Source organism: Herpailurus yagouaroundi, unplaced genomic scaffold (assembly GCF_014898765.1).
Source record: "Herpailurus yagouaroundi ecotype Mexico unplaced genomic scaffold, PumYag 190, whole genome shotgun sequence".
NCBI classification, from domain to species: Eukaryota; Metazoa; Chordata; class Mammalia; order Carnivora; family Felidae; genus Herpailurus; species Herpailurus yagouaroundi.
In genome coordinates, this window is record NW_024412421.1 from 27020477 (window position 1) to 27044594 (window position 24118).

Sequence of the window (24118 nt, forward strand, 5' to 3'; positions counted from 1 at the left end):
GTCCCCTGGGGGCAAAACCTTCTCATGTTGAGAGAAGCACTACTCTAGACAGAAAAATAGAAACAGAGATTGAGAAATAAGTTTGCAAAACTTTATTAATGGAAATCGACAGAGAAAGAAGAAAACCAAATTGAAGCCAAGGGAATTGCTTTACATTATTTATATATCTCATAAATATATGTTCAACTTGAATGATCCCACTAAACCTTAAAAAAAGATTATGAAAATTTAAAACATTACAGAGTCACTAGGCTTTATGTTAAACTCATTTTTAAATTTTATACAGTATTGATCTATTGTGAAAAATGGGAGAAGTAACTCATGTGTCCTCTCCTCTTCTTTTTCTCCCCCACCTCTCCTTTTTGCTAATTTTGCTGTTATTTGTATAGTTGTTTATTTCTTAATGCTAACTGCTAATCTATCATCAGAGCCTCTCTATTCTTGAATGGTTTTTTATTTTGATTTGTTTCTTCTTGGACTGCATTGTCAGGTAGCTGATGTTTTCTGTTTTCCTCCAGAAAGACTCTTGAGTGTTGCATTTCTTGAGTATGCACGTGCTTGGGAATATTTATTGCCTCAGAACTCTAAAATAAACTTTGCAAGTTTAACTTTATATTATTTTTTTGGTAACAGCTTTAGTGAGAAATAATTCACATGCCCTACAATTCACCCATTTAAAGTGTACAGTCTGCTCATATTTTAGTATATTTGATCATTTCGGTACATTATAGAGTTATGCAGCCATCACCACAACCCAACCAATTTTGGAACATTTTCATCACCCCAAAAAGAAACCTGTACCCACTGATCAGACAGTCCCTGTTTCCCTCCTGCGCTGACTCCAACCCTAGTCAACAACATTTAGATGCAAACACAAGAGTATGTGGTCTTCGTGACTGGCTGTTTTCTCTTAGCATGATATTGTCCAGGCTTATCCATGTTGTACTGTGTATCAACACTTCACTAATATTTATGACCAGATAATGTTCCATTGTATGGACAGATGACATTTTGTTTACCCATTAATCGGTTGACAGATGTGTGGGTTGGTTCCACTTTTTGGCTATTATAAATAATGCTATACATGAACATCCATGTATGAGGTTTTTTCTGGATACACGTTTTAATTTATCTTGAGTATATTTCTAGGAATAGAACTTCTGGGGTATAAGGTAACTCTACATTTGAACTTTTTATTTATTTATCTTTCTTAATTTTTCTAATGTTTATTTATTTATTTTGAGAGAGAGAGACACACACACACACAATGTGAGTGGGGCAGGGGCAGAGAGAGAGGAGAGAGAGAGCGAATCCCAGTCAGGCTCCACACTGTCAGTGCAGAGCCCAATGTGGGGCTTGAACTCATGAAACCATGAGATCATGACCTGAGCTGAGATAACGAGTCGGACACTTAACCACCTGAGCCACTCAGTCACCCCTTCAACTCTTTAGAAACTGATGTAACATTTTAGTGGGTCGCACTTTGTGACTCACCATTTGTACATATTATCCTACTTTTGTCTGCACTGAGACATGCAGTCATCCTGTCCTTCCACACCTTTTCCAGATAGCTTTTGGCTGATATTTCATTACAAAGTAGGCTTTTATTTTTATTGTTCCTCAAAAGGGTTTGTGCATGCTTTATTCTTGGATTTCTTTCAAATATGAGAATGTCTGCCTATTGCTTTAACACACAAAAAATTAGGCTGGATACGTTTTCTTTCTCTCAGAAATTTGTGGAGAGTGCTTCTTTGTCTTCTGGTATTGAATCTTGCTGTATTCTGAAGCCAAACTTATTTTTTCACCTTCTAGAGGATTGGCTTTTTCTGACCAAATACTTAAATATTCTGTCCTCAAGGTCAGTAACTTAACAAGGATGCAACTCAGTGTTACACTTTGGCATTAATTCTCCCTCAAGTTGAATGTCATACGGTAAACTATAGAAAGTGTATATTTTTTAAACTGTTTGGTGTTGCAAACATGATCTAAATTTCTGCTCTCAGTTCATTAATCTGAACAAGGTAGTTTTTTAACTCTGGCATTTGAGTGTTTCTAACTATTTGACTCAATGTACTTCTTCTCAGTTAATCCATTCTGTTGAAATTTTATGTCAATCAAGGAACCACCAAAACTTAAGCATAGTTAAAAAAGATTGTTCAAAGTTTCTTGTTCTAAGAAATTCTTGTCATTGAAATTGTTTTTTTCATTTTGTCTGCATTGACTTGTTCAGCTGTCTGAGAAATCACAGCTTCCCAAAATGCATTAAATAATCAAAGGTGCATGTAGGCAATAAATAACTTTGCAGAAGTTACATTCATAGACTTGAGAAAGATATTGACTAGTGATTTGGTTAATTTCTCTTCCATTCGACAGAGTTTTGTTCCATTTGGCAGACTACGTATAAACCATTAAGGAGAGTGAGGATCAATTCTATGTTAACAGATAATCATATAATTTTGCAAGCTCTACTATGTCTGATAATCCTCTACCAATAGGAAATTCTTTTTAATTTTTATATTTTTATTTTCTTTTCTTATGTTCTCTTTATTTAATTTTCCTCGTGTTTCTTCTCCCTTTTTTTTTTTACCCCTTCCTTTTCCTCTTCTTCTTTCACTCTCTCTTCTGTTCCCCTCTTTCCCTCCCTCTTTCTACTTGTCTACCAAAGAATTTGAGTGTATTTACTGAGATAAGTACAGTAAGCTTTCTTATTGCTACTTTGACAGAGGAAATCTTATCGTTTCATTCAACAAATATTTACTGAGCCCATACATTATACCATGCCTTGTCCACATCCTGAAAGAGAGAGAGAGAGAGAGAGAGAGAGAGAGAGAGCGAGCATGCACGCAGTGAACAGAATAGATAAAAGTATCTGCATTTTGGGGGCTTGAGCTCTCTTGGAGGGTGGTAGACAGTAACAAAGTAAAATATATGGTATGATAGATGCTAATAAGATGTGTTGTGAAGACAACATAGTTGAGGCAGGGTGGTGTGGGATTGGAAATTTTAAATAGAACGGTCATAAAATGCCCACTAAGAAGGTGACATTTGAATAAAAGTCTGAAGGAAATAAGGGAGCACGGCGTGTGTATATCTGTGAAAGAGTACTCTGAGACAGAGGAAAAAGCCAGAGTAGCCACGTAGAGATGGGAATGTAGCTGATATGCTCATGGAACAGCAAGATGATTAAAACATCTGGAGCAGAGTGAGCGAAGAGAATGGCAGAAGACATTCGAAGATCTGGTGGTCAGATCATGGAGGGTTTTGAAAGGTTTAATTTTTTCAACTTGAATGCAATTGGAAAACACTAGACAATTTTGAGTAGAGGCTTGATGTGATCTAACTTACATTTTAATGAGATTTAACAGGGGAAGTGAAAGCAAGGAGGCCAATTTATAAGACCATATCACCAACCCAGCTGAGGAGTCATAGCGGTTTGGGCCATGGGCACAATGACAATAGTTGTAGTATGGGACTAATTCAAAAGGAGAAGCAATACAGTTTGCTGATGGATTGATGTAGGTTGCAAAAGCGTCAAGAATGACACCAAGGTGCTTGGTCTAATAGTCAATTAGAGGCACAGAACTGGCATTTCCCAAGATAGAAAATATTGCTGCTGGGTCAAGGAGTTGCAGAAGAATGTAAAGAACTCAGTTTTTGAACAGATTAAAGTTGAGTTGACGTGTTCAGATAGAATGTGGGGTTGTTAGTTTGAGAGTTCCAGGCTTCAGGTATGTATTTGTAAGCCATCGGCATATTTAAAGCCATGAGATGGGCCAGCAGGAGTTATTGTGGATGGGTAAGTGGGCATTCCAATATTAACAGGGATTGGAGGCATTCAAACATTAGTAGGTTGAAGAGGGGAGGAGGAAGAAAGAAAGAAACAGAATTACAACACTAATGAGAAAGGCAAGAGTGTTGGTGTTCTGGAGCCAAGTGAAGAAAATGTTTCAAGGAGGGGAGAATAATCAACTACGTTAATTGTTGTTGATAGATTAAGGTTAAGTAAGATGAGGGCTGAGAATTGACAAAGGACTAGTATCTAGAATATATAAAGAACCCTGGGAAATCAACAGTGGAAATAAAAAGAAACAATGCAATTAAAATAGGGATGTTATGGACTGAATTGTTTTCCCACCCCAAAGCTTATATGTTGAAGCCCTAACCCCATTGTAACTGTGTTAACTGGTAGGGTCTTTAAAGAGGTAATTTAAGGGGCGCCTGGGTGGCTCCATGGGTTAAGCGTCCGACTTCAGCTCAGGTCATGATCTCAGGGTCCGTGAGTTTGAGCCCCGCGTCGGGCTCTGTGCTGACAGCTCAGAGCCTGGAGCCTGCTTCGGATTCTGTGTCTCCCTCTCTCTCTGACCCTCCCCTATTCATGCTCTGTCTCTCTCTGTCTCAAAAATAAATAAACATTTTTTAAAAAGAGGTAATTTAAGTTAAATGAGGTCATAAGGCTGGGGCCCTAATTTGATTGGTCTTGTGGTTTTTTGTTGTTTTTTTCTTAACGTTTATTTACTTTTGAGACAGAGAGAGACAGAGCATGAACAGGGGAGGGTCAGAGAGAGAGGGAGACACAGAATCTGAAACAGGCTCCAGGCTCTGAACTGTCAGCACAGAGCCTGACGCGGGCTCGAACTCACGGACCGCCAGATCATGACCTGAGCCGAAGTCGGACGCTTAACCGACTGAGCCACCCAGGCGCCCCTGGTCTAGTGTTTTTATACAAAGAGGAAGAGACATCAGAGGGTTCTCTCTTCCCACCTGTGCACAGAGGAAAGGCCAAGAGAGAAGGTGGCCCTCAGCAAGCCGGGGATATAATGGGTAAAAGAGATTTCACCAAAGGGCTACAGATGGCAATTAGCACATGAAAAGATACTCAAAATCATTAGCCCCTGGGCAAATGCATATCAAAACCACGATGAGATGTCACTACACACCCTTCAAAATGGCTATAAAAATAATGACACAGAATTCTGACTAGGATGTGGAAAACCAGCTCGCTCACACATTGCTGGCGGGGATGTAAATAATACAGCTACTCTGGAAAGGACTGTGGCAGTTTCATAAAAAGTAAAACACGCAACTCTCCTATGACTCAGGGATAGCATTTATCCCAGAGAACTGAGAATTTATGTTCATACCAAAACTCTTACATGGATATTCATAGCGGCTTTGATTGCAATAGCTGAAAACTAGAAACAATCCAGATGTCTTTCAACAGGAGAATAGTTAAACAAATTTTGGTACATCCGTACATGGAATACTGTTCAGCAATAAAAGGGAATGAACTATTGATTCGCACACCAACTTGGTGTATCTTCAGAGAGAAATCTGAGTGAAAAATTTGTCAGTCTCAAAGGCTACCTACCTTCCATTTATGGAACATTCTTCGGATGACAGTAGAGAATAGGGGTTGTAAGAGGGCTACAGAAGAGTGAGGGCAGGAGTGAAATGAGTGTGTCTATAAAAGAGAAGCATTGGAGGCTACTTGCCATGCTGCAGATGTCCTGCATCTTGACTGCTATCAGTGTGAATATCCCGGTTTTGATACACTACAGTTTTGCCAGATGTTAGCGTTGGGGAAAATCTAGCTAATGGATGCACAGAATCTTTCTGTGTTATCTCTTACAACCGCACAAGAAGCTACAATTACCTCCAAATAAAAACTCAAATGCAAGAAATTATACTTCCAGCTTTTGAAATGACTCTTACCTCCAGAAAGATCCGTTTGACTAGTAAATTATCCCTTGCCTTGGCATTTCTGTATTTCACTTCAGTTTATTTACTTTTAAGAAAGGTAGTGTTACCAAACTTACCGAGTTGTGTACATTAAATACGTACAGCTCTTTACATGACAATTATACCTCAATAAAGTGGGGCAAGAAAGAAAGGTAGGGTTAGTGTGTCATATGCCTTTTGCTTTTCTAAGTAAAAACACAGTGCCTTAAAAAATAATGGCTTTTTCAAATGTTGTTCTTTTTTAAAAACAGCTTTATTAAGCTGTAATTTACATGCCGTATAATTCATGCATATAAAGTGAACTATTCAGTGACTTTTAGTATAGTCACAGCATTGTGTCACCATTACTGCAATCAATTTTAGAACATTTTTATTATGCAGAAAGAACTCCCCACCCCTTAGCCCCTGTTATTCTCTAATTGCCTCCTCTCCCCAGTTCCAGAGAACCACTAATCTAACTTTCTGTCTCTATAAATCTGTTATTTTTTTTTAAATGTATTTATTTATTTTGAGAGAGAGAGTGTGAATGGAGGAGGAGCAGAGAAAGGGAAAGAGAGCATCCCAAGCAGGCTGCATGCTGTCAGCGTGATGCAGGGCTCATTCCCACGAACTGTGAAATCATGATCTCAGCTGAAATCAAGAGTTGGACGCTTAACCCACTGAGCCACCCAGGCGCCCCTAAATCTGTTCTTTTTAATGGATAATCTATTAATGATATAAATAAAAGTTTATCAAAAAGAATATTTTAAAAAAATTTTTTTAAGTTTATTTATTTTGAGAGAGAGAAAGAGAGAGAGCGTGAGTTGGTGAGGGGCACACAGAGAGGGGGAGAGACAGAATCCTAAACAGGCTACCCTCTGCCAGTGGAGAGCCCGATAAGGGCTCGAACCCACGAAACTGTGAGATTATGACCTGAGCCGAAAGCAAAAGTTGGATGCTTAACCAACTGAGTCACCCAGGCGCCCTTAAATTACTTGTAATCTTAACATTCTACTAAGCTAAGTTTCCTAAATGAGCTCTTTTTTACTTTGTGTATGGAATTCAATCCTTAGTACATCTTCCTCTTCTATGTAAATAACTGTCTGGGGGCGCCTGGGTGGCGCAGTCGGTTAAGCGTCCGACTTCAGCCAGGTCACGATCTCGCGGTCCGTGAGTTCGAGCCACGCGTCAGGCTCTGGGCTGATGGCTCAGAGCCTGGAGCCTGTTTCCGATTCTGTGTCTCCCTCTCTCTCTGCCCCTCCCCCGTTCATGCTCTGTCTCTCTCTGTCCCAAAAATAAATAAACGTTGAAAAAAAAAATTTAAAAAAAAAAATAAATAACTGTCTGGATCCCAGTATCCATTGCATTTTTTTTTTTAATTTGGGAAGAATAAGAGGTGGAATTCCTGAAGGAATATTTCCAAGTTTTGAGTACCCTCTCCTGAATTTAATTGAAAAGATACGAATTATTAATTACTGAAAATTTTTAAATTACTAGTTAATTACATAGAATAACACATCATGAATTGTTTTTGTTGGGATGATAAAAGTGGTCCTACTCTCCCTCCCCATTGCAGGTGATTGCATTCCAGTCTGCCACTGGATGCAGCTTAAGGATTTTTGAACCACCTTAGCCAGGAACTCTCTCTTCAAAAGACCTGCCGCTTCCTGCTGGCGCCCGCCTGCTGGGCTCTGCTTTGCTGGGCCTCCTGCTCTTTCCCCTCCTTTTTCGGAGGCAGTCCACGTTCTCCTGGGTGCTTCTTAGCACAGTCTGGAAAGAGCTGAGATATCATACGCCATAAACATGATTTGATCATGGAAATACTGGCCTTTGCTTTCTTTACCATTGTTTTGAATTAGCAGCAATTTCCTCATCCAATAAAATGGTGTCTTTTTTTCTTGTCTTTTTTATTTTTTTAACCTATTGTGAATCTGTACAATAAGGTTTGCTAACTGGGCTAAAAAGGCATGATGATGTATGTGAGAATGTTTAAGCTACCTAAGGTAATACATTGTTTTCATTACTATAAAAACATTCATTGTAAAGATAGCAGCAATTCAGAAATTGTTTTTTTGTTTGTTTGTTTGTTTCAGCCAGGTTCCTGAAACCTTCTACAGGATGCTTTATTGGGTTAGGTGTGATATAGAAATGAAACAACTGAAATATTATGTCTTATAGTAATATTATCTCATGTAGACCTTTAAGGAATTCTCAGTGTTCTTTTTAATCTGACCGAATGAAGAAGATTCGGTAATGTTCCACAACTTAAAGTTACAGCTTTAATTTTCATATACATCACATTTCAACAGAAAGGCATTTAATTCCTTTTAAAAATAGGTCAGGTAAGAGCTTTTAAGAACACAAATGTGTTGTTATCCCTGATTTGATATTTCGCATTTCCTTGCAGTTTTTCCTAGAGATCAAAATGTCTAAGCATAGAAATAGCTGTAAAATGGAAATAAGACTAGGCTTGGCCAACTCAGATAATATACAGTTTCATTTGGCTGTAGAAAAAAAAAAGCCCTCAAAGTATATTCTCAGCGGAATAAATGCAGCTCTAAAATTGTTCACAGATGAGCTGAGAATTGACTTTTGAATCAGGTCCATAAGAAAAACAGAAAACGTAAACTGGATACAGCCACCGCTTGTTTGGTCCAGGATTTATAGAAAATAAATTAAAATCTAAGGAACGGAGAGAAGCTGAGGCAAGTCTGCGATTTTTAACTCTAGCTATCTGTTCCCTGCTAACATAATGAACCATTGTTTTGAAATTACTGTTTTCTGACTTCAGTGGATCGATACGTCTTCCAGGAAGGTAATTTAGATAGAATTTTAACCAATGTTGTGAGTGCGTATGGAGGCAGGTGTATATTTATATTCCGTGTGTCGAGAACTTGCTGGTGGCAGCAGCAAATACATAGTTCATTTCTCGGGTGGTGCTTCTCATCAGCCACACAGAGACACTTGGATTTCGCTCTTGCCACTTCAATCACTGCATTTATACTTTATTTCCCATGCTGTCTGCTGTATAAGTCTCACAGTATTTTCTCAAAAGGAAAGTTGTAGGTGTAACTGCTCCCCCCCCCAAAAAGAATGGGAAAGTGAAGATGAGAAGTGGCATGTGGACAGAAATTATAACTCAATTAATAGTCCACATAATTGTTTTCACATCCCTTAATTTATACCCCCAACCTTTTGCACATTCTCCTTATATTGACCATTTTTAAACTTTTCGAGAGCCCTTTCCTACTGTTGATCACTTCACTGTTACAAGCAAAGTAAAAGATAATTTTGAATGGAAAGAGCATTTTTGTGAGAAGATCAGGAAAATAAGTAGTGTCTTGATCTTTAATTAGGTGAGAATATTTTGAATGCCAGTCTCAGTTTAGAAAATCACAAGGCCCATTAATGAAAACAGTTAGTTGAAGGAGTAACTCTGTGAAGTGTGTGTGTTAGAAGTGTCGGAACAAAAAACGCTTTGAGCTTCTCTAGAGTTTTGTTATTCAAAGGAATGTAGGTGTTTCAGTTTTCACGTTATAAAAAAATTAAGTCTATTAGTGAATATTTGGCAGATTTTTACCACATCCCTTTGGCAGAGGGTGGTATTTGGGCTGAGGCTATTTTTCTTACCTAAAATATAACATTCAGACCATTTCTGTAGTGATCATTCCTCTCCTATGTTGGAAGGAATCCAGGATCACGATCCTTGTAAAATCTCCATTCTTCTACCCGTGTCCCGTAGAGTAAGTATATAGTTAATAGAAAAAAGAAAAGCAGGTTTGTGTAAATTAGCAATATTTTTAGTAGCAGAAATACTAAAAATTGAAAATGTAATTATGCCATTCATTTCATGAATTTTTCTTTTTGATTTTTTCCTTTTTTTTTTTTTTTTCCAAACAGGATCATTTTGGAATTCAGCTTCCTTCAATACTGAGGCTTCATACCTTCATTTTCCTACTTTCCATGGAGAACTTAGTGCAGATGTGTCTTTCTTTTTTAAGACAACAGCTTCATCTGGGGTATTTTTAGAGAACCTGGGGATTACCGATTTTATAAGGATAGAGCTACGCTGTGAGTCTCCTTTTCCTTAGAGGCCTGTGGAATTCTATTTGGTAGTAAATCCTTTGACTAATTGTTAAAGTACTGTGTTTCTACTTTATCAGCTGAATCTCTTCATTGTGTCCTTTTGAAAAAAATCTGATATTGTTAGCCTTTTTGCAAGAAAATAATTTAATATTTAACACGATAATTTGGGAATATAATTGGTATTCTCTAGAACCAATTTAAGAAGGGTTTTAAATTCAGATAATTAAAATGTTTTAAAAACTAAATTCTCAGTCACTTACAAAGTTAATTAGATCCCCAGCCTTATAATTTTGGTATACGCTTAGATCACCATTAGTCTCTTAATATCAAATGTATATTACATGCTTTTAACATTATAGAAACTTTGAATCATTGTAAAAATTATTTTTACATAAAAGGCCAGAGCCTATTTAGTTTTCTTATTCTGGCCAAATAGCTTTACTCTTTTCTCAATATGAGAAATTAACTCTGAGGATGAATTTTTTAAGATCGGAGTTTTTTCCCAAATGTGTTTGACTGTCTTATTCCCCCTCTGTCCTTTACTGACATCATTGGTTCCTTCCATAAGATTTGAGCCCTTATCTTTATATTTCCTGACTGCTATGCTATGGCGCTGTTCCTGAAGAGGACTCCGCTTTCCCCCGTGTGGACTAACTTGAACAATCTTTGTATCTCATATTTCCAGCACCGGCAGTAGTGACCTTTTCATTTGATGTGGGGAATGGACCTTTTGAAATCTCAGTGCAGTCACCCACTCATTTCAATGACAACCAGTGGCACCACGTCAAGGTTGAAAGGAACATGAAAGAGGCAACTATCCAAGTGGATCAGCTCTTACCGAAGACGCAGCCTGCTCCCACTGATGGCCATGTCCTTTTACAGCTCAACAGTCAACTCTTCGTGGGTAAGTTCTGTTGTCATTTAACTCTATGATGTCAGCTCAGTTGTGGGCCAAAATGAAATAATACCAACTATAAAAATGGTGGTAACAGCCACAACAAACCACTGTTTACTGAGAACCTACGTTCCAGGCTGTGCCAGGTGTTTTATGCCTTCCTGGTACCCAAACCTGTGAAATGAGTTAACCCCATTTTACAGATGAGGTGACTGAGCTACCAGGGATCTAAATGCCTTGCCTTCAGGAATCTACCTAGTAAGTGAGATTTAAATTTGTATTTGATTAGTGCCTAAATCTGGATTCTTACTGTTACAGATTATGTAATCTGTTTGCTTTGTTTGTTTGTTTTTACATTAGTGCTTTTAGTGTTATGTTGGAGGTGTTTATCTCTGTTCCCAGAGGATTTAAGGAACTCTCCCTGTAATTCCAGCTGATGCCAACCAGGGACCCTCGTCAAAAAACAGGCCAGTAGAAGAAAAAAGGAAAAGCAGGAACAAAGTGTATAAACCGTCAGTTCTACTGGTGTCTCTCATTTTGCCTATTTTTTGGATGCCTTCTGATCACCTACCTCATACTTATATCCAACTGTTCCTTTATTGCCTGAATACATTCCCTTGGTATCTATACACCTGATGGCGGAATCCTTCTGGAAGTGTTTATTTTTAATCTTGCTAATTACTTTACAGAACTCATCGACCATGAGTGCAAGGAATTATTTCTTACTTGATCACTTTCCAGATATTTTAATGCAAAAAAGGGCACGGCAATGCTATAAAAGCAGGATAGGTTATAAATGATGAGAAACTTTTTTTCAAGCATTTTTAACAGTTGTGTTTTAGAATAAAATTCAACATACCTATTAGATCGTTCATTGCTTAATAATCGTGTTTATTACTCTCACTGCAAAAGATAAGCCTATTTGTGACTTACTTGATTAAGACATATTTGGGATTTCTAATGAATTTATATACTCCTTACTTCTATCATTTATTCTTTCACTCAATAAATATTTAATGAACAGATTCTATGAATAGGGCACTGTAATAGACAATCTAATCATGATCTTATGGCCACTCGACTGATTTAAGGGTATGGAAATAATGAGGAATACTTGAAAGACCTAACTTTTAGTAACATGCCGGAAACTCAGGAAATTGACACAGATATTTCCTGAATTACAAAACCTGAGAGATCGCTGCAACCAAAGGTATGGCAATTTAAAATCTGTCAGTATCTTGGAAATAGCCTTACTATTCTTGGAAATTGAGAAGGCTGAAACAGTCCTCGAATTTTACAGTGAGGTCTGCTGCAGTTCGCCTGAACGTGACCTTTTATCCTTTGTGCGAATTTTAACTTCATAGAAATGAAGTCACTATGTATTGTGTCTGATAGGAATCCGGGCCTTAATTTGATTTCAGGTAGCTGTAGTGGCTGGAAGCACTATTATTATATCAGAAGACTGTGTTGGAACAGACTTGAGCCTTCTGCCATCAATCATGTGTTATAATTTTAATAAATATACCTAAGAGATTTCATCTTTATGGAGGCAATTGGTTAGGCTTTTGACATCCCCATATATGTTCAAATCCAAAGGCTGCCCTATGTGAAAGTTTTATAAACTAAAATCCTCGCTGTGTTTAAGTCAAGTCATAGAAAATTAAAAAGGCCGAAAGATCTCTGAAAAATGTATCTACTCTTAATAAAAAATCTGTTTATACAATTCCCTTCTTTTTACTCACAGGTAACTGAGAAAATTGACATGGTTAATGTGATGATATTGAAAGAAGAACTCGTTTTATTTTATTTTATTTTATTTTACTTTCTTCCAAGATTTTACTTAAATTCATGTTAACTGTTAACATATAGTGTAATATTGGTTTCAGGAGTAGAATTCAGTCATCCGTCACTTACATACAACACCCAGTGTTCAACACAACAAGTGCCCTTCTTAATGCCCATCACCCATGTAGCCCGTCTCCCACCCACTTTCTTCCATCAGCCCTCAGTTTGCTCTCTATAGTTAAGTCTCTTAACTCCCTCACTGTTTGGTCTTATTTTTTCTTCCCTTCCCCTTTGTTCATCTGTTTTGTTTCTTAATTCCACATATGAGTGAAATCATATGGTATTTGTCTCTTCTCTGCCTGACTTATTTCGCTTAGCATAATACACTTTAGCTCCATCCACGTTTTTGCAAATGGTAAGATTTCATTCTTTTTGGTGGCTGAGTATTATTCCATTGTATATATATATATATACACCACATCTTCTTTATCCTTTCACCAGTCAATGGACATTTGGGCTCTTTCCATAATTTGGCTATTGCTGATAGTGCTGCTGTGAACGTTGGGGTGCCTGTGCCCCTTTGAATTGGTATTTTTGTATCCTTTGGGTAAAATACCTAGTAGTGCAATTGCTGGGTCTGAGGGTAGTTCTATTTTCAACTTTTTGAGAAACCACACTGTTTTCCGGAGTGGCTACACCAGTCCCACCAATAGTGTAAGAGGATTTCCCTTTTTTCCGCGTCCTCATCAACATCAGTTGTTTCCTGAGTTGTTCATTTTAGCCATTCTGACAGGTGTGAGGTGATATCTCATTGTGGTTTTGATTGTATTTCCCCAATGATGAGTGATATTGAGCATTTTTTCTTTCATGTGTCTGTTAGCCATCTGGATGTCTTCTTTGGAGAAATGTCTGTTCATACCTTCTTCCCATTTTTCCACTGGATTATTTATTTTTTGGGTGTTGAGTTTCATAAGTTCTTTATAGATTTTGGATACTAGCCATGTTACCCATTATGTCATTTGCAAATACCTTCTCCCATTGCCTAGGTTGTATTTTAGTTTTGTTGATTGTTTTCTTCACTGTGCAGAAGTTTTTTTATCTTGATGAGGTCCCGGTAGTTTATTTTGTTTCCTTTGCCTCTGGAGATGTGTCTAGTAAGCAGTTGCTCCAGCCAGAGTCAAAGAGGTTAATGCTTGTGTTCTCCTTCAGGATTTTGTTGGTTTCCTATCTTACATGTAGGTCTTTCATCCATTTTGAATTTGTTTTTGTGTATGGTGTAAGAAAGCGGTCCAGGTTCATTCTTATGTATGCTGCCGTCCATTTTCCCAACACCATTTGTTGAAGCAGTTGTCTTTTTTTCCATCGGATATACTTTCCTGCTTTGTCAAAGATGAGTTGAGCATAAAGTTATGGGTCCAATTCTGGGTTCTCCATTCTGTTCCCCTGATCTATGTGTCTCTTTTTGTGCCAGTATTTTACTGTTTTGATGATCACAGCTTTGTAATACAGCTTGAAGTCTGGCATTGTGATACCTCCTACTTTGCTTTTCTTTTTGTTTTTTTGTTTGTTTTTTTGTTTGTTTGTTTGTTTGTTTAATTTTTTTTTCAACGTTTATTTATTTTTGGGACAGAGAGAGACAGAGCATGAACGGGGGAGGGGCAGAGAGAGAGGGAGACACAGAATCGGAAACAGGCTCCAGGCTCTGAGCCATCAGCCCAGAGCCCGACGCAGGGCTCGAACCCACGGACCGCGAGATCGTGACCTGGCTGAAGTCGGACGCTCAACCGACTGCGCCACCCAGGCGCCCCTTTGCTTTTCTTTTTGAACATTACTTTGGCTATTTGGGGACTTTTATGGTTCAAATACAAATTTTAGGATATTTGTTCTAGGTCTGTGAAAAATGCTGGTGTTATTTTGATAGGGATTGCGTTGAGTGTATAGATTGCTTTGTGTGGTGTAGACCTTTTAACAATATCTACTCTTCGAATCAAAGGCATGGAATGTTTTTCCATTTCTTTGTTTCTTCTTCAGTTTTTTCATAAATGTTCTTTGGTTTTCAGAGTACAAATCTTTTGCCTCTTTGGTTGGGTTTATTCACAGGTATCTTATGGTTTTTGGTGCAATTGTAAATGGGATAGATTCCTTGATTTCTCTTTCTGCCGCTTCACTGTTGGTGTATCAAAATGCGACCAATATATGTACATTGATTTCATACCCAGCAACTTTGCTGAATTCGTGTGTCAGCTCTAGCAGTTTTTTGGTGGAGTCTTTCAGGTTTTCCATGTAGAGTGAAATCTGTGAAGAGTGAAAGTTTGACTTTATCCTTACCAATTTGGATGCCTTTTATTTCTTTTTGTTGTCTGATTGCTGAGGCTAGGACTTCCAGCGCTATGTGGAATAAAAGTGGTGAGAGTGGACATCCGTGTTGTATTCCTGACTTTAGGGGAAAAGCTCTCAGTTTTTCCCGATTAAGTATGATATTAGCTGTGGGTCTTTCATATATGGCCTTTATGATGTTGAGATTTCCTTCTGTCCCTACTTCGTTGAGGGTTTTTATCAAGAAAGGATGCTGTATTTTGTCAAATGCCTTTTCTGCATCTATTGAGAAGATCATATGGCTCTTTTCTGTTCTTTTATTAATGTGGTGTATCACATTGATTGATTTGAATATGGAACCACTCCTGCAGGCCAAGAATGACTCCCACTTGAATGTGGTGAATAATTCTCTTAATGTACTGTCGGATTCGATTTGCTAGTATCTTGTTGAGAATTTTTGCATCCATGTTCATCAGGGATGTTGGTTTGTAGTTCTCCTTTTTAGTGGGATCTTTGTCTGGTTTTGGAATCAAGGCAATGCTGACCTCATAGAATGAGTTTGGAAGTTTTCCTTCCATTTCTCTTTTTGGAACAGTTCAGAAGAATAGGTTTTAACTCTTCTTAAATGTTTGCTAGAATTCCTCTGGGAAGCCATCTGGCCCTAGACCTTTGAGAGTTGGAAGATTTTTGATTACTGATCCTATTTATTTGCTGGTTATAGGCCTGTTCAGATTTTCTATTTCTTCCTGTTTCAGATTTGGTAGTTTATATGTTTCTAGGAATTTATCCTAGATAAATTCTTCCAGATTGCCCAGTTTGTTGGCATATAATTGCTCATGATATTCTCTTATAATTGTATTTCTGTGGTGTTGGTTGTTATCTCTCCTCTTTCATTCATGATTTTATTTATTTGGGTCCTTTCTCTTTTCTTTTTGATAAGTCTGGCTAGGGGGTTTATCAATTTTGTTAAATCTTTCAAAGAACCATCTCCGAGTTTTATTGTTTTTTTTTTTTTTTAATTTGTATAGCCTTTATTTCTGGTGTAATCTTTATTATTTCTCTTCTTCTGCTGGCTTTGGGTTTTATTTGCTGTTCTTTTTCCAGCTCCTTTAGGTGTAAGGTTAGTTTGTATATTTGAGACTTTTCTTGCTTCCTGATTGAGGAAGCTATCTACTTCCCTCTTCTTCCCGACTTCTCGCTATGTACTTCCCTCGTAAGACCACCTTTCCTGTATCCCAAAGGTTTTGGACTATTGTGTTTTCATTTTCATTTGCTTCCATGTATTTTTTTCAATTTCTTCTCTAATTTCCTGGTTAACCCATTCATTCATTAACAGGATGTTCTTTATCCTCCATATATTTGTAGTCTTTCCAGATTTTTTCTTGTGGTTGACTTCAAGTTTCAGTGTGGTCTGAAAATATGCAAAGAATGATCTCAGTCTTTTTGTACTGGTTGAAGCCTGATTTGTGACCCAGTATGTGATCTCTTCTGGAAAATGTTCCACGTGCATTCTAAATGTGTCTTCTGCTCTGGGATGAAATCCTCTGAATATATCTGTTAAGTCCATCTGGTCTGGTGTGTCATTCAAAGCCATTGTTTCCCAGTTGATTTTGTGCTTTAGATTATCTGTCCGTTGCTGTAAGTAGACTGTTGAAGTCTTCTACTGTTACAGTATTGTTACCAATGAATTTCAGTAAGTGTGTTGTTTATTGATTTGTATATTTGGCTTCTCCCAAGTTTAATGCAAAAATAGTTACTATTGTTAGACCTTGTTGGATAGACCTCTTTATTTTATTAGGTGATAGTGCCCTTCTTCATCTCTTTTTACAGTCTTTGGTTAAAAATCTAGTTTGTCTGATTTTGGCCCCAGTATGGCTATGCCAGCTTACTTTTGATGTCCCTTAGCATGACAAATGGTTCTCCACCTCCTCACTTTAAAACTGGAGGTGTCTTTGGGTCTAAAATGGGTCTCTTTCAACCAGCATATTTATGGGTCTTGGTTTTTTATCCGTTCTGATGCCCTGTGTCTCTTGATTGGGGAGCATTTAAGGACCCATGTTTTAAAAAAGGCTTAGGGAGAGACAGGTCACTGGCTGTCAAAGAGCACATCAGGGTTTTCTTTTATCTCTATTTCTACCATATGAGTAGACCACGCTCTTAGGAACAGGCCCCAACCTAGTCATTAAAAAATGACACTTACAAGATGGAATATTAACTTATCAATTTATAATATTACTAATAAACACATCAAGATATTTTTTAAATTTCTAGATTAACATACTTCAATGGGAGTTAAATCATAATTTAAAAAGTTACAATGTGGGGTGCCTGATGGCTCAGTCAGTTGAGCGTCTGACTTCAGCTCAGGTCATGGTCTCATGGTTCACGGGTTCGAGCCCCACATCAGGCTCTGTGCTGACAGCTCAGAGCCTGGAGCCTGCTTTGGATTCTGTGTCTCCCTCTCTCTCTGCCCCTCCCCTGCTTGTGCTCGGTCTCTCTCTGTCTCTCAAAAATAAATAAATGTTAAAAAAAATTTTTTTTTACGTTACAATGAATTAGTGCAAAGTGGGTGAAAAGCTAGTAAAAAATCAATAAAAATTAGAGCTAACTTAGTGTAGCGTTTACCGAGACCAAAAAGTAACTCTCTGCATTCCTTACAGTATATTTCAGTGGAAGAGACAAGAGGCAGCCAATAAAAGAGTAAATAGTGAGATAATATAGTTATTATTTATAATATGTTGTTAATACACATATACACACATGCATGTATGCACACATATATCTATGTGTGTGTGTGTGTGTATGTATATACAGACACCATTTCAGATAATGGTCAATTCTATAAGAAGTCAAGCAATAAATTAGGTTAAGGGGCTTCTACTTTCAGCAGGGTGGTCAGGAGAGTGCTCTCTGCGGACCTTACATTTGAACAGAGGCCAGAGGAAGCAGAAGAGGGAACGTGAACGTCTGGAGGGAGAGAATTCCCAGCAGAGGAACCATGGCTCAAAGCGAAGTGAAGGAGTCAGGGAGCAAGGAGGAAGCCATGGTAGCAGGACGGTAGAGTTGGTCTGAGGGAAAGCCTGTTGCAAATCATGGTCACTTTGACTGGGTCTTGAGACTGTGGTGAGGAATCTGGGTCTTATTCTGAGGCTCAGAGGAGCGCATGATCTAATGTACCTTTCCACATCTTCCTGACCACTGTGAAGAATGTGGATGGAGGGAACAGGGTAGAAGCAGGCTAGGGCAGTGATCCCTGTGAGAGATGACGTTGGTGTGGGCTGAAGCGGACACGGTGAAAAGCAGCGTTGGGCCGTACTTTAAGTGTATATACACACAACTTGTGGTGGATTTGTTGTTGCTGCTAGTGTGTGACTACTTACTCCTGCTAATCTTCTCGGGGACAAGACACTTCTCTTAGGTCTCTGGGATTCTCCCATCATTTCGCACTTTTCAGTTTCAACTGAAGTTAGCTTTTCTTGTTTTCTTCCTTTGTCCTAACCTGTAGGATGATTCACGCCGTTCCCTGACCCTTCAGTCTAGATTATATGCTACAAACTCTATAAACCATACTCTTTCAAGGCAGCAAAAGACTGGTGGTCCTTCTTCACACCCTGGAGAAAATATCTCCCCTCCTTCCTTTTCTTCAGTGAGATCCCACCCGCCCCATAATCACACTCTCCCAGGAAATCGGGCTTCTTTGTTCATATGTTCTGTGCCAGTACATGTCAGATGTAGAAGGCACCTTCTCTTGGACACTGTTTCCCCACATATGAATACCTTCCAATATTCTAGAGCTAAGTGTGTTCCCAGAGTCCTGACTCTGTGGGTGAGTAGGAGTCTCTCTTCTAATGCAACAGAATTGATCTTCTGGTTCACAGTTTAAAAGGTAATTTCATTCCCCTTACTTACAAGTTCAAGAGTTTAATTTGTAGTTCACCCATCATTCTTAAAATTAATTATGGCTAATCAGTAGTCTTAAATGTGCATAATGACTGTCATTTGTTTTGGGGTATCAGTATATATTAATGAGATAAATGTGACTATAAAGACTAAGTCTATAGTTCAGTATAACTTTTTTCTCCTAAAAAAATGTTTAAATCCAGACAGTGATGATGGTGATTTCAGTTACATAGAAACACATCTTTTTTTAAAAACTTTTTTTAATGTTTTATTTATTTTTGAGAGAGTGCAAGTGGGGGAGGGGCAGAGAGAGAGGGAGACAGAGGATCCAAACCAGGCTCTGCACTGACAGCAGTGAGCCTGATGTGGGGTTGAACTCATGGACGGCAAGATCATGACTTGAGCCAAAGTCAGATGCTCAGCCGACCGAGCCCTCTCAACTGTAAGACTAAGCTAATGTTAGTCACTCTAAGATAGATTATGTTAGTATCCCAGCATTTAGTCGCTTTTGCCAGAAATGTACCTTCTTGCTTGTAAACAAATTTGGCAGAAAACATTAACACTATTGTGGAATATTTCAAATACCAAATAAAGTCATTTTATAATACAACAAATATGAAACATTAGAAAATTTGATAATGTAGAAATATATTTGTTTGAGATATATCTTTAACACTTTTACCTACAAGTAAAATGTGGATATCTGGATATATGTTAATTTTGATTCCAGTTATATTCTCCATCTCACTGTGCTACCACAGCCTGGTCAATGTTGATATGTCCACAATGTGGACATTACTTTTTTTTCTTTTTTGGCTGGTGTCTCAGAAATGACTCGTAGGATGGGATGTCATGGAAAACATCTAAGGTGTTTTCTCCATTACTGGCTTCAAACCTCCCTGATGGTCTAGTGGGTAGGATTTGGCACTCTTCCCATTGCTGGCTTCACTCTCCTCTAAAGACCAATCATGAAGTGTGTCCACATCTCAGAGTGTAACTCTGAGGCCAGACTAATGCTTCACCTTGTGAACAAAATCAGTGAAAATAAGTAGAAAGCAAGATAAAAACGTGACTCAGCTGAGCAACAATGATCTATGGCATTGAAATGGAAATAAAGGAAATGGTCATTTCAGAGATGGAACTGTTAGTCTACACCAAAGAATGATAGAACAGAAGGTTTTTAACAATACCTGCAGTTCCAAACGTTAGAACAGGTATCTTCATCTAAACCAAACTATAGGATTCCGTGCAAAGTGAAGGAGTAATAAAATAATGAACACAAAGCCTTGTATGAGACAGTGGAAACATTTAACGTGAATGTAATGTGATTAGAAACAGTGAACACCAATGCAGTGACAATCCCCTCTCCTTCCCCAAATATCCCAACTGTCAGATGGCTTCTCATAATAAAAATGGCAATTCACCCTTTAGTTCGAGCCTTCTAGTTCTTTCTCCATTCTTGTTCTTATTTATGGCACTGAGTCTTTACTGACCTTTTCACATTCTTTCACTTTGTCCTTTGTGTGTGTATGTGATTTATGATGTGTCTGAGTTAAAAAGTCCTATTCAGACATTCTATTTATTACCTTAAAAAATAAGTTTAGTGGCATGATGTTAATTGGTGTATTAAACATATGTCCTTGACCTTGTTACAATGAAGTCTCAATGTCGAGAGTCATTGCTGTTATCATTCACCCGCAAACATTCCCCAACCACGGAAATGTGGAGAGAAAAGAATCAATCATTTTTTTAAGCTGAAATGTGACAGTGGTCATTTTCTATTTTGGTTTGTAAACTCAGCATTTTTCTTAGAAGCTTCTTAAATTAGCCTTGAATTGATTTTCATTCAACTAGCTCTGCAATTTTTGTTTGCAGTCTAAATTCTTTTACTGACAGGTTTTTTTAAATGGGGCAAACTCCATCTCAATACTTTGTGACTAGGACCTGAAGGAGAAGGAAGAACTCCTGACATGGATGCATAAGTCATTTGCATTGCATTTGAATTGCATCAAATCCACAAATATTTATTGGGCTTCTAGAGCAAACAGTTTCTAAATGCCACACGTGAGGGTTAATGTTGAACTCTGAGCCTGTCGAAGGTCTGAAGTTTGGTTATCACCATAGGTTGCACATTAGTATTGCTCAGGGATATTTTGGGAAACTGACATTACCAATACAAAGGTAGATTTATTTACTGTGGATGGGCATTTGTGCCCTTGCAAAGTTGGATATCACAAATATATCCTTGTACTGGTCTTTTGGTGAACATATGCTTGTATTTCTGTTGGGTCTCTACCTAACAGTGGAATTACTGGGTCATAAGATGTGCATATGTTAAGCCTTAAAAGACACTGCCAGATAGCTATTGACCATTTGGATATCCTCCTTTGTGACGTGGCTGTTCAAATCTGTTGCCCATTTTCTACAGGGTTGTCTTCTTTTTTTTTTTTTTTAAAGGTTTATAAGAATTTTGGATTTATTTCAGGTAACGTTATTACAGATTTCTTCTCTCTTTCTGTGGATTGTATTTTCATATACTGTTTTTTTAGTTTTTTAAAAAAATATTTTAGGGGCACCTGGGTGGCGCAGTCGATTAAGCGTCCGACTTCAGCCAGGTCACGATCTCACGGTCCGTGAGTTCGAGCCCCGCGTCAGGCTCTGGGCTGATGGCTCGGAGCCTGGAGCCTGTTTCCGATTCTGTGTCTCCCTCTCTCTCTGCCCCTCCCCCGTTCATGCTCTGTCTCTCTCTGTCCCAAAAATAAATAAACATTGAAAAAAAAAATTTAAAATTAAAAAAAAAAAAATCTTTTAATGTTCATTTATTTTTTGAGAAAGAGAGCATGAGCAGGGGAGGGGCAGAGAGAGAGACACAGAATCCAAAATCAGGCTCCAGGCTCTGAGCTGGCAGCACAGGGCCCACGAACTGTGAGATCATGACCTGAGCTGAAGTTGAACACTTAACTGACTGAGCCACCCAGGCGCCCTTGTATTTTCATGTACTTAATGGTGTCTTTTGATGAACAGAGTCATTAATCATAATATATTCTAGATTTTTTCTTTTTACTTTTAGTGTACTTTTGATAGGCTAAAATAGTTTTGGGAAGAGAATGGCAATAGTTTTATGTTTGAGTAATTTTTCTTTCAGTCTGGTTTTCTTTTGTAGTAAGTATGTTCCCACATTACCAAAGTGCAATGCAATGAAAGTCACATTTCTCTTTAATGTAATCGTATCACTTACTTCAATTGTGTTCTCTCTTCCTTGAGATGTCATTTTCATGATCAGCTTAAGAGGCACTCAGTTTACTTTTGCCTGTTTAGCAAACAGATCTTGGTGACTGTTGACTGAAATCTGAATTCAGATGGGATCTCTTCAGAGCAGAGAATATGACTAATACCACTAACAGTTCATTTCTTTAAAATGGGTCAGACCAGAGAGGTGCTGTGGCATTGGCATATAAGAAATCTAAATAGACCCACATTTTTCTGCTGTCACTACCACGAGAGCATGTCCTCACCATTGACTTTGGTTTAGAGAATAGCGCCTGCATTTTCTGTACTATGATACTGTTGCTTCACAGCTTCCTATTTCAACCATAATAGTTCTTTGAACCTAAGGAAGAGCTAGTTCTTCCTCCTCCTCCCAGTTCTCCTAGGGTTTTCCTCAGTGAGGAACATTCCATGGCAAAGTTATTGCTGGGGTCCAGTCTCACGGGTCTGTACGTTAATGCATCATTTCTATGATGCTAAGCCTTCCCCCAGGATGGCTGAATAGACCAGGACTAAAGATCTAATACATAATCTGTAGAAGACCGTGTTTTTCCTTTAATCCCCTCACTTGGTCCTGGGCCCTGCATGCATGTGCAACAACCTTCCTGTTCCAAACTGATCAGTGGTTAGAGCCGTAGCGGCCTTTCTCTGTCACAGTGCCATGGTCAGGGAGAGCCCCTGTACTCTGCCAGACAAGTTTCTATAACTTTAAATTTTGAAGAGGTTCTTCATTTCTTTTTTTCTAAGGCCCCTGGGCAAATATGCCGTTGTTCCCAATTAATCCTCAATAGTATTCAAGCACAGCACATAAATAATTTGCCATTAAAAAATTAAAGGTCTTCCTGCTCAAAAAAAAAAAAAAAAAAAAAAAATTGGCATAGGAAAGAGCCGGCTCGCATTTCGTGACAATAGCATCTGTCACTTAGACTCACTTCCTGAGAGTAATGAACATGATAAAAGGGTTGGACTCCATCTCTGTTCATCACCTGGCACACCTATTAGGTGCAGATCCCAGTATTGTTATGTAAGTGAACAGATTCAGGTTTTTATTCCTTCACATAGGAAGGTTAGGCATTAGTTTCACAAGATGCCTAGTGTTTGTAAAGTTCCAGAATTCATTATATCTGATATAGCATGGCAGGTAAATTGATAGGAAATTAATTGGAAGACAGTTCCAAACATAATAGCTCAGTGGAAACATCCAGAATCAATTAATCAAACTGCAGCTCATTTTAATTGGACCTACTCTAACCCTGGACAGTTGTTGGAATCTTTAATTAAGCTTTCAAGCCCAATACTATTTACATTGGCCATGTTCTCCAGAATAGTTAATCTTAAAATAAGAAGTTATTAACTTGAAACCTAATGGTAAAGTAAAAATCCTCCACACTTGTAAGACACATATGTTTATGTTTAATTAGACTTTTTTTTTTTTTTTTTTTGATAATTTAAAAATGTAGTTTCAAACTATTTGGTTAGGTAAACGTGAACTCTTTGCAAGTTCACAATTCAGATGTCCTGTTTACAGGGCTGGGTGTTGATTTTCTTCTCACTATTATAAATATATGTATCTCATACATGTATTTGAAGGGGGCTGTTTCCTGTTAATGTCCCGGGACCATCCTCTGACCTTCTTGTCCACCAGGTACCTACTTCTATCATTAACCACACGTGGTAATCATGTGCTTCCCTGTCTGAATCTATTACTAGATCACGTGCTCTTTGAGGGCAAGGTCAGTTGCATATAATTCTGAACCTCCAAAGCCAGTCTCGATGCCCAGCACAGAGCTACTAAATAGAGCTTGTAGAACCGAAATGCCATCCAAACCAAAAATGATCTAAGAAGTAGAAGACAATGAAAATGATCTTTTTTGACCATAGTTTGGTGTTAAAAGAAAGGGACTCCCTTAAAATAAAAGGCCAACGGTAGATTCTTGCCCTTTTCTGCCTCTAAGTGAATGTGTGTGTTTTAATATTTCCTCAGCTATGCCCCTGGGTTTGTCCCTGGAATTCTCTATGCCCCTTGGTCCTCATCATCTGGAACAAAACAAAATGGATAAGAATAAATAAGCTGGGGCAGATGAAAAGGAATTGTATTCAGTTGTTGGCCTCCCAAGTTATTTAGTTTTTATGATGTCACTGGCAGAAGGA

The 24118-nt window shown here is 38.2% G+C and overlaps 1 protein-coding gene across 4 annotated transcripts in view; it reads left to right on the plus strand.

Annotated features, from left to right (window-relative positions):
• CNTNAP4 (contactin associated protein family member 4) overlaps positions 1 to 24118 on the plus strand; it is a 256666-nt gene that overhangs the window by 208261 nt on the left and 24287 nt on the right. For all 4 annotated transcript variants that reach the window (XM_040443180.1, XM_040443179.1, XM_040443178.1 and 1 more), the window contains 2 exons: positions 9619 to 9789; positions 10490 to 10708. In XM_040443180.1, the coding sequence (XP_040299114.1) occupies positions 9619 to 9789; positions 10490 to 10708 (390 nt within the window). The remainder of the gene's footprint in view (positions 1 to 9618; positions 9790 to 10489; positions 10709 to 24118) is intronic.